The 10,081-nt window shown below is 49.8% G+C and overlaps 3 protein-coding genes across 3 annotated transcripts; 2 read left to right on the top strand and 1 right to left on the bottom strand.

Moving 5' to 3' along the window:
- Window positions 1–326: 326 nt before the first annotated feature.
- F5J12DRAFT_812859 (translation initiation factor IF-2) lies at window positions 327–3,631 on the bottom strand (the record flags this gene model as incomplete). Its single annotated transcript, XM_051744911.1, has 10 exons — window positions 327–573; window positions 628–936; window positions 994–1,523; window positions 1,600–1,653; window positions 1,697–1,815; window positions 1,874–2,330; window positions 2,386–2,476; window positions 2,526–2,585; window positions 2,641–3,486; window positions 3,562–3,631. Coding segments are annotated over 10 exons (2,688 nt in total), but the record flags the coding sequence as incomplete, so codon positions are not given.
- An 83-nt stretch (window positions 3,632–3,714) lies between these two features.
- Window positions 3,715–5,000, top strand: F5J12DRAFT_812865 (uncharacterized protein). The gene is made up of 4 exons (XM_051744912.1): window positions 3,715–4,007; window positions 4,064–4,380; window positions 4,432–4,525; window positions 4,575–5,000. The coding sequence occupies exons 1-4, from the start codon at window positions 3,735–3,737 to the stop codon at window positions 4,614–4,616; spliced, it is 726 nt and encodes a 241-aa protein (XP_051602570.1). The 5' UTR covers window positions 3,715–3,734; the 3' UTR covers window positions 4,617–5,000.
- A 1,822-nt stretch (window positions 5,001–6,822) lies between these two features.
- Window positions 6,823–8,714, top strand: F5J12DRAFT_812884 (WD40-repeat-containing domain protein). The gene is made up of 12 exons (XM_051744913.1): window positions 6,823–6,989; window positions 7,040–7,068; window positions 7,121–7,193; window positions 7,247–7,359; window positions 7,408–7,448; window positions 7,506–7,612; window positions 7,663–7,740; window positions 7,791–7,912; window positions 7,967–8,115; window positions 8,178–8,255; window positions 8,309–8,632; window positions 8,697–8,714. Exons 1-11 carry the CDS (start codon window positions 6,885–6,887, stop codon window positions 8,344–8,346), a joined length of 933 nt encoding a protein of 310 aa, XP_051602571.1. The 5' UTR covers window positions 6,823–6,884; the 3' UTR covers window positions 8,347–8,632; window positions 8,697–8,714.
- Window positions 8,715–10,081: the final 1,367 nt, after the last annotated feature.

Here is a 10,081-nt window from a genome sequence, read left to right on the forward strand (position 1 = left end):
AGGCAACGGTATCAATTGTTTTTGCGGCACTTTAGAATTTGTCTGTAATATTAAAAGCATGCGGCCGGGACGCATTGCCGGTTTCGAGTGCCCCATCTTGGCTGCGAAGTGCTGTTCAGCGGGCCTACGGGCGAGCTCGCCGAATACGTTTGCTGATTCCAATTACTTATTTAGTATCGGGAAGATGACAAGAGCCGGATCGCTTGACAGCCCCGCGGAGTCCACCGTTCCGGCATCCCACATCTGCCGCCGACTTTTCGCTGGCCTCGCGGTGTGGGAGGAACACCAGCTGTGCCGACATTCCGACAACGTGAGTACTGAAACTGACTTCGTTCGTAAGGGGAATTATTATTAGCGGTGAACGATACTTTGCGTAGTTTCTATGGGTTCGTCTATTGGGGGCAAAAGTAGGCTGAAGGTTTTAGAGGACGGCGGGTATTTCTATCAATTTGAACGTCTGCACCAAGTCACCTTCGCACAGGTTGTTGCAGTCCTTTAAGCCGATACCACACTCTAGACCTTTCCTAACTTCCGTCACTTCGGTTTTGAGTTGGCGTAGTGTATCAAGGGGGCCTATACACAAGAGGTTAATAAAACGTTAGGTCGCTGCATAATTCAGCTACGCACCTTCATGTATTACTTCACCATCTCTGATGACTCTGGCCATGCAGGCCTTTTCGACAACTCCATTGCCAACCCTGCAGCCAGCAATCTTCTTAGTCACGTTTCCTTTAGAGTGGATATCGAATAACTGAAGCACTGTTGCTTCACCCACAACTTTTGATACATATGTGCAGGGAAGGAGCGCGGCGACGCGTTCGCGAATGTGGTCCATAACGCGATATATGATATTGGATGAGTAGATCGTAACACAATTCTGAGATGCAGTGCCCTGAACGCCGCGGGGAATAGAAACGGAAAACGCGATAATCAAAGCTAAGTGAGTGGTTTAATAAGCTCTCGAACATATCATCGAAAGTAGAATCAACGAACCATCCGCAGTCTTGGCCATCATGACGTCTGTTTCTGTGATGTCCCCTACGCCTGTAGAGACGATATCAACACCAGCAAGGTCGTTACCAATGCCTTCAAGAGCGCCAGCAAGTGCTTCCACGCTCCCACTGACATCCCCTTTAACGACGAGCTTCAATTTCTTTTGCTCTTCGGTCTCATCTTTGCCCTTCATTTGTTCACAGGTTTCGTTGATAGCTTCACTTTCTCTGCGTGCCTTCCGCTCAGCGTTGATGGCTTCCGCGTCCTGCAAGACACCTTCCACATCCTTCTTCTTAAGACGGTTTGCTTTGGCCTTCTTAATATCACCCTCACTTCCAGCCAACACTTCGTCACCAGCTGCGGGAAGTGACTTCCAACCTGTGACTATGGCAGGCGTCCCAGGTCCAGCGAACGCAAGTGGCTGGGCTGTTGGCGAGAGCAGACGACGAGTGGAGCATGTCGAAGTGCCAGCTAATAGAGGTGCACCTGCAACAAGAGTGCCACGAGTGACAAGGACAGTTGCCACAGGGCTGCAAACCATGTAACACATGGTTGACGCAAATGAACATGCGCGCACACGCATAAGCTTCGAAAAGGGGCACACACCCTAGTCCTTTCTGTACCTTTGACTCCAGCACGTATCCTACAACTGGGCAGTCTCTCTCTGCACGCAGATCCATGACATCGGCCATGAAGCGCCAACGTTTCGATGAGGTCAGGCAAGCCACGGCCCGTGAGTCCCGAAATTTCTATACAGGGCACGTCGCCACCAAACTCTTCAAGCGATACCCCGGCCGCCAAAAGCGACCGCTTTGTTTGATCCTGTTCTCAATGGATGACTTGTGGCTCGCAGAGGGCGAAGGTATGAAGAAGCGCGTACCACGTCAGCCTCGTCCTTATCAATCTTGTTGATCGCCACTACCATCCCAACATTACTTCTATCCTTCTCACGATTGACGAGTTCAATGACTTCGAGGGTCTGGGGCATAACACCATCATCAGCTGCGACGACAAGAACCACAATATCAGTGACAGAAGTGCCTCGTGCACGCATAGCGGAGAATGCAGAATGACCAGGAGTATCCAGAAAAGTGATGAGGCGTCCATCGGTCATATCAGTGGTGCTGGGGTGTGCATTTGTATCAGAAGAGTGCGTGGATGATCCCACGGGTACGCAGAAAGCACCTATGTGCTGCGTGATACCCCCTGCTTCGGAAGCAGCTACAGAAGACGAACGAAGAGTATCAAGGAGAGTGGTCTTTCCATGATCAACATGACCCATAATGGCAACGACCGGGGGACGAAGAGGGAGGAGATGGGGATCTGGATGGGGTGGTCTGCGATGTTACAGTGTAAACGACACGTTCAACAATGCAAGTAAGGATGGCATACGGGGGATGGAGGTCAAATGCGGCCTCGTCGTTTATTATCGGATTCCGGCCAAACTCTTCAGCAAGGAGGGCGGCATAATCAGAAGTGAGGACTGCTCCACTGTCAGTTTGCACCCTAGCAAACTCCAACGAAGAGATTACCGTGGTTGTACGAAGTATCTTCTTGCATGCCCGCCTGGATCATCTTCTTTTGCAGAGTTCCTGGATGTAATGCGTGATGAAGTCGTCAAACCATACAACCGTGCTAATGACTCACTCAAACGAACGTTTAATAGCCTAGCGAATTGGCCCACAGTAACAGTGGTGGGAATATACAGGTCGGCTTTGACGCTCTGTTTCTCCACAGACCTTGCCTTCTTCTCCCTGTCCCTAACCTTTTTTCGTTCCAACTGTTGCCAACGGTTTGATGACTTGTGTTTAGAAGCGGGAATCGAGGAGTCTGATGAATGAATTAGGGAACCGCGTTCTTTGAACTCTCCTTTCCGACCGGGACGTTTAGGTCGATCTCGCTCTCTCGTAAGGAGTTGCGAAGGTGATGGTGAAATTTCAAAATCCGCTAATTTCGTCGCGGAGTTATCTAAATCTGCATCGAATACAGAATGCGGCATTGGAGCTCGGGGTGGACGCGCCTCCTGTGACCGAAGTTGTGCTTGGCTGGGTAAAAAGTCAGAAGAAAAGCGGTTGGGCTTCGAGGGGTACCTCTCCGGTTGTATGTTAGCGTGCGGCGCAGAATCGCGCACAAACTTGGTAAGGGGATTGGGAAAGGGCCGCACAGGGCGGGAGAGAGCACCCCTCGGACGAATGGTTGTCTCTCTAGTTCTTGCAGTAGGAAACGAATGAAAGGGCTCATTTATCACACCCGAGTCCGATGATTCTGTCCTCTCCGGGGGTTGAGACCATCTCGAGGTAGAGGCCCTTGAAGGCAAGGAGCGGATCGGTTGAACTACCGATGATGCTCGACTCAGAAGAGACCCGGACGGCGACGAATGCGTTGGCATTGGTGACGGCGACCGAGGAGGGGGTTGGGACGATTGTAAGTTATACCGGGCAGTCGCTTCTTGACCAAGTACTGCATTCCGCGTTGAGGACTGTGTGGGACGTTCTGTAAATTGTAAGCATTCTGATATAGAGAAGGAAATTACCAGAGGCCTTGCAGCTGACGCCGCCGCCCGCGTACCCCCAAGTACTCGAAAAGTGGTCCTCCTCCTGTGCATCTTCCCGACATGCATTGACCATCGAATGATGTCCTCCGAACATTTTCTCATTCCGAGAGGTGCTACGTAAGTCACGTGACTCCCAAACGACCTCGGCAACACTGAGTTGAACTTGTGTCGAGCATCCCATTTCACGATGCAGACACGACTGTGTTCACCAGCAGTACTGAAACGCGTCGGATTTCGTTGCCTATCTACGAACTGCAATGGTGACTTTCCCCCTGGTTTCACGCTATTACCGAATTTTCTGGACACCCATGAGCAGCGAATTCTCTTAACCGCCGCACTGGACCAGCTTGATTCGCTCGAAAACAAGCGTGTTCGCAGGTTCCAAAAACAGTACCGTACTCTACATGGTCCGTCCGAAGCTGACGCATTCTTGCCTGAGAGGCTTTATACCTTCCAAAAAGTAAGATATGTAATTGGTGTTAGCAAGGTGGCAATGTGCTATAACTCATTGAGTAGGGCCACTATGACAATGTCATCCGAGATTATCGCGAGATGCACCTTTCATCCTGGGGAGAATCACAAACCCTAGATCTTTCGCGGGTATTAAATCGATTGCACACTCTATATCCATCCGAAAACACCCAGACACACATTTTACATCTCGCCTCGGAAGGGGAAATACTTCCCCACATTGACAACATCTTCTCAAGTGGTAGGTGGATTCTCGCCGTCAGTTTAGGGGCGGCACGAGTATTGCGCATGGAAGAAGAAAATACACTCACTCCCAAGAAATTCGACGTCCTACTCACATCTGGCAGTGTATACTTACAGAGGTGACACCACCTTGTCTACAAGTGCAAGCTTGCGTACTTAAAAGGAAACAGAGACGACGTGAGGTACCACTGGAAACATTCCCTCACACGACCCCATGAGTCCATGAATACCATTGACGGCCAGCGAGTCAGCATCGTCGTCAGAGTATGCTAGGAAGCCTATCTAATCCTCTCTGCCACTCAATGCCACATAGGATCGCAAGGAATGGCCGCAAATAAAAACAGGATCACGATGATCTAATGAGAAGCCATCCACCGAGGCTACGATGTGCGCACAAGACATTGATGATTGACACTCCACTTTGTGACACAATAAGCTCACATCTCTGTATGTTGTCTACCCTGTGCCGTTTTGCATCTGACCAACACCTTCACACACGTTCTCCTGTCGACTAGCTTTTGCTTGTAACATTACGTGACTTGCCTATAAGACGATTACAATCACTACAGTACATGCGTCCACACCTGTTGGATGATGCCGACCTACAAAGCTACGTTACACCATTCCCTACTTCGTAGTGTATGTGATACGTTTCCATCAACCGAATGCAGGCCTTTTAGAACTGCGTATTTTCTTGCCAGGGTATAATATAAAATCCAGTCTGTCTGCTCTGATCCGTGCTCCTTCACGCGATAACAACATGGGTCCCTCGGCGAGTATTCCTCAGTACTTGCTATGTACCGTGGATCGTCTAGACCCTTCCCAAGACAGCAAATGATGTGCGCTGTCGAGATCCCCAATATCGGTGTGACCCATTCCCGCGTGATGGAAGCAGGGTTATTGACCTGAGAATTCATGCAATTTGCAGAAGCCACACACTGCGGATGTACGATATACCCATCCGATCTTGGTATGACGTCGTCAGCATGGAAGACACACGTTAGAGCCCCAAAATGAAATCTAGTGTTGACATGGACATGCGAAGACTTTCCCCCGCCGTTCTACTCCCCTCGTTGTGCCACATCTACGATTGGACGCAATGACAACTATCGTCGATGAATTAATGAACTTTGGTCTAGAACGCAAACGCCCACCCCCAAATTTCACCCTAAACATGTCGGACCACCCAACGGTCGGCGCACCAAGGGGCCTGCCCACACGCGGCTTATGGGGCAGTAACTCGCAAGGATACGTCGCCCCAATCTGTCAAAACCGAAACCATGGTACATAAACCCTCTTCAATAATAAATGCCATGCGGGATACTTGGACATGCTCCGCCTGCACAACAAAATTGTCCGATTTGCGAAACACATACAAGGCATATTTTAATTGCCAGAGTCAGATACACGAGAGTAGATCAGTCCAAGCATACAACAAAACGGGCAGTAGGGTAAAAATGGGTGCAAGATGGATACAGTGGAGTTTGGGAAACGATGCCATCAGGCTTTTGAGTCTAGAGAATGTCTACGAACGTGGCTTGGTCGGTTTGAGCGTCACTTGGTGTTAGTTCACCTTCGAGACGCTAGACACTCTGCAATGCCGCGTCACTCTAGACGCAGGCCTTCGTGGCAACAAACACTCACGGCAAGCTGCGGCGGCCCTCGCCTCCCTCGAGCTCTATAACGATTACCTGGGTCCCCTGCAAAAGGCTTTGTCAACGCCACACATGACACAGGAAGGATACCAACATCAGCGAGACGACTCGGTCGACTGCACAATACCGTATTTTATCTCTCCGGCGGAGGTCCAGAAGAAAATTCGTGTGCCGTTCTGAGTTAGAGTTGAGTGTAGCTACACAACCAGCTAGGGCACTTGGGCAGCTTACTGGGTATGCGTTCATAGCCGAAATAGTCAGGACAGCGAACTGTAATCGTCATAGACCAGCGAGTTCGACTCTTTATAAAGCAACAACGGTGGAGGGTATGACCGTGCAACGCCTTCGATCGTTCTCATCCAGCCGGAAACCAGTCGGTGATAGGAATGGGTCGACGGAAATGCCTAATTTGTTGGAGTAATCCCGGGCCATGGAGACCAGGCTGCTCGTGTGGAGGGGTGAGATTTGAGAAGCGTCGCCTAATAGATACTCAATATTGAATTGTGAAGTTGAGAAATGTGGTCAGCGAAGCGTAGTAATAGCAGTAATAGCCGAAGTTGATGTTGATCAAGTGTTCCACGTAATAAAGCCGGAAACCTCGAGAGTGTAAGTAATATGCCAGCAGTGGATCATATGTTCATCGCGCGGGAGTGAGCGTGGCAGGCAGGCCGCACACACGTACAGGGGCCCTGAGGTCGTGTACTGTTGTATGAACTGGGTCCTCAGTGATCCTCGGCCTAGGTCCAACCACCATTTCATTTGGACGGAACTCTCTGGAACGGGAGTCCAGAAGCAAACGGATCTCCGCCCACGTACTCTTGCACCTATCTTCCGATATTCTTTGAATATGGTGAACTTACTTGCACAGACTAGCTGTAACTTACTTGGCCCTTGCCAGGTTTTACGTAAGCATCACTAGCCAGCTTCGTCAGTACGTCGTGAGTCGAGAGCTCACATTCACAGCTGCCATGTCGGTCATTCTTGTGACGGGTTCATACGACCATGAAATCAGGTTCTGGGAAGCGTGGAGTGGCATATGTTCACGCACAATCTCAAGATCAGGGGAAGCAGGGGTGAGTGCTTTTCCTCGTTGACTTTCAGTGCGGCTGCATTTCATCTATAGCAAGTAAACCGTCTTGCCATTTCGCCAGAGTAACTTCATCTGTTGTCTCAATTAATGAACTTCACTCATAAGAGCTACCAGCAAACGCCTTCTGGCCGCGGCCATTCACAAGAAAGTCTACATTTACGAAACTGCCAGTTCCTCTTCGACACCGGTGCGTGTTTTCAAACAGTTTATGAATGTTTAGTCAACGAATCATGGTTTAAGTTAACCTGCCTTGATGCACATACCATGAATGTTACTGCCGTTTCCTTCCATAGCGAAGGGAAGTGGCTGGTTACTGGCAGCGAGGATGGCACAATCAGGATTTGGGACCTCAGGTATCTAACCTGTGTGATTTCGTCTTTACGTTTTGACGCTCCGTGCAGAAGCGCGCAGGTGCATCGCACGTACGATAATGGTGCACCTGGTACTGTGTTTTGCTGTACTTGCTGTTTGAACGCTGATTTGAATACCATTGTGCAAGTGAATGACGTATGTGTCCACCCTAATCAGGGAGAGCTCATCTCCTGCGATCAGGCTGGTTGCATCAAACAGTGGGACTTATCGGAGAATTTGTGTTCCCACGAGCTAGTAAGTATCCCTAATGCGCTCCTTCGCCCCACGTATGACCATCCCGTCAGACTCCTGCAGGAGATGTTCCTATTCGATCTGTTAGCTTGGCGTCCGATGGCTCGTGTTTGGTCGCAGGCAACAACAAGGTAAACTCTTGCTAATGTTGGAACCCGTAGGGTTGACTTTTCCGTTTCAGGGCAAATGCTATGTATGGAAGATTAATGAAGAAAAATCAGATCTACCGAGATACCAGGCTGTGACAAAGTTCAGTGCACACAAGAAGTACATCACCCGAGTCCTTCTAAGCCCTGATGTAAAGTAAGGGGTATTTCCGGCGTCGCTTCTTCTCCCTCGATCATACGGACTGTCCAGATACCTTGCAACGTGCTCCGCCGACACAACCGTCAAGATATGGTCGATATCGGAAAACTATGAATTTAGGCAAGAGAAGATGCTACAGGGTCATCAGCGCTGGGTGTGGGATTGCGCTTTCAGTGCGGATTCTGCATATCTGGTGACGGGTATGCGTTACAATCCATTATGACCTCAAACGTGTTAAGCTTCTTCATTTTCTCCCCAATAGCGTCCTCGGATCATACAGCTCGTCTCTGGGAAATGGCCTCGGGGGAAACTGTTCGGCAGTACAATGGCCATCACAAAGGCAAGTCACATGCCTAATTTCAAGTCCAATCTCATCGATCGTTGTTTGTACAGCTGCTGTGTGCTGTGCGCTCCACGATGGGCCAGGCTAACTATCCAGGGGCATGTGTGTGTTCCCAGCATCAATCCTTAGCCCGCAGAAAGACTCAATGTGGTGGGTTTTCTGAATTGCAATAAGGAAGAGATCTCGGGGATCGCCTATGCGAGCAATCAAATACTATTTCCTGCTTAGCTTTTCTCACGTTCAGGTCGTTCTTTTCGACCGATCTCTTCTTAAGTTCAACGCCTTGTCACGAATGAATATTCGACGCTGAGGTATGTGGGAAAGGTTATCTTCGGATAAGGGACACGTGTGTCACGCATGGCCGTTGTGTACATGTATGGAGCTTCACTGAGGCTCTCGGGAGGATTTCATCCAGCACACTGATCAGACGTGTAATAGGCACCCTCAGCCCGCGAGCTTCTTCGGAAGGCGAAGGTGTGTCGTCCCGAAGCGGAGTGGTGCACCACTACGATGGCGGAGAAGGCTCTTCCAGCGATATCCGCCGAAGGTATTATCAAAGGGCTGGTCTTTAGGCAAGACAAAATGGTGAGCTGTTCCTTGTCTTTCTGTTGCCGGTGGTTTTCCGTCTATGGCGTAGTGAGAAAACTATTACTCCACCGATCTCCTGGAAGTAAGGAAGAACAGCCTTCATTTACCAGGCCATCACCATTCACAGTAAAATCAACCCCGTGTCTGAGGTGCATTTGCAAAGAGCGCCACGGAGGTTCAGACCAGTGCTGTTAAGTGCACTATCCCAGATCACATCTTTGAGCCACATGACCTGAGCATTTATTAAGTCCTGGCTTTATATGTAATTATTTCGGCCGAGCTTGACGAGGGATCTCGGGAGACCTCGTGCAATGACACTCGCATAGCATGCCGCGGCAAAGCTAGGCTCTCCTTAGTAGGTCGGGGGTGTCATCCCATGGTACTTACATAAGTAGTTAGTGGGTGCGAGCTCCAGCAAGGAACAGGGTCTCGGCATAAGTTACGTATCACAAAGCTGTTGTGGTGGTTCTCACCACCTCCGCTTGGCTGTCCGTGAACAATCTCAGACGTTTGGAGACCCGGACCGCAAGCCTGTTCTTTTTACCTCGAAAAAGGGGAGCCATTTATCACTCACACGGTCAAGGGTTGAACGTTGACTGGCGGGAAAAAGTGCGGACAAGTTTCGTCTCCCACATGTGGCGTCAAATCAGATACGGTCGCCCTGGTGCTGAGTTCATTCACAAGTCTAGATCGATTCATCCAACCTCTTAGTCTCTCCTGTGCAAACCGCAGATAACAATCGTTTCCTCTCGACTTCAACCTCTTAACTCAAAGTACTTGGGTAATGCTCAGTCTATGTAAGTAGCACTTGTTGATTACTATATAAAAAAAGGCACGGTGGAATGTCCATGTCAGCGAGTGACAGGGGAGTCATCGACTGGTCATGTAACCTAGTACACAAGCAGTTAGGTTCGGGTCAAGACGGAGGGCCGTCGGGATGATTCGGATGGTGACAATGTGTGTGTGTTGGGCGTCTCTCGAACGGTGTTTCAGGAATGCCGGAGGCCGGTGGGTCTCGGAGCTTGAAGCTTGAAGCATTGATGGTTTGTCCAGTATACATAAGGAGAGATGTTACCGAAAGGCTGGATGAAGTCAGGTACGATGGCCTCTTAGTTGACAAGTTAGGTGTCTCAGTGACATGGGAGTGACAAGTCGCAATGCTGTTGCAATTGAGGGACCAAAAGCATCCCTGAAAACGTTCCCTACCGGCGTCGAGCGCCCATAATACATGACGG

The sequence above is a fragment of the Pisolithus orientalis genome (assembly GCF_024613125.1).
Source record: "Pisolithus orientalis strain OTSU chromosome Unknown F5J12scaffold_6, whole genome shotgun sequence".
Lineage (NCBI taxonomy): Eukaryota > Fungi > Basidiomycota > Agaricomycetes > Boletales > Pisolithaceae > Pisolithus > Pisolithus orientalis.

What these genes read in the sequence shown, in the direction of transcription:
- F5J12DRAFT_812865 (XM_051744912.1), top strand. Translation starts at nt 3,735, where the DNA reads ATGCAGACACGACTGTGTTCACCAGCAGTACTGAAACGCGTCGGATTT. An exon ending in GGCTTTATACCTTCCAAAAA is followed by an intron (nt 4,008 to 4,063) that starts GTAAGATATGTA and finishes CTCATTGAGTAG; the next exon opens with GGCCACTATGACAATGTCAT. An exon ending in GGCAGTGTATACTTACAGAG is followed by an intron (nt 4,381 to 4,431) that starts GTGACACCACCT and finishes AAAAGGAAACAG; the next exon opens with AGACGACGTGAGGTACCACT.
- F5J12DRAFT_812884 (XM_051744913.1), top strand. Translation starts at nt 6,885, where the DNA reads ATGTCGGTCATTCTTGTGACGGGTTCATACGACCATGAAATCAGGTTC. An exon ending in GTACGATAATGGTGCACCTG is followed by an intron (nt 7,449 to 7,505) that starts GTACTGTGTTTT and finishes CCATTGTGCAAG; the next exon opens with TGAATGACGTATGTGTCCAC. An exon ending in CTTCTAAGCCCTGATGTAAA is followed by an intron (nt 7,913 to 7,966) that starts GTAAGGGGTATT and finishes CGGACTGTCCAG; the next exon opens with ATACCTTGCAACGTGCTCCG.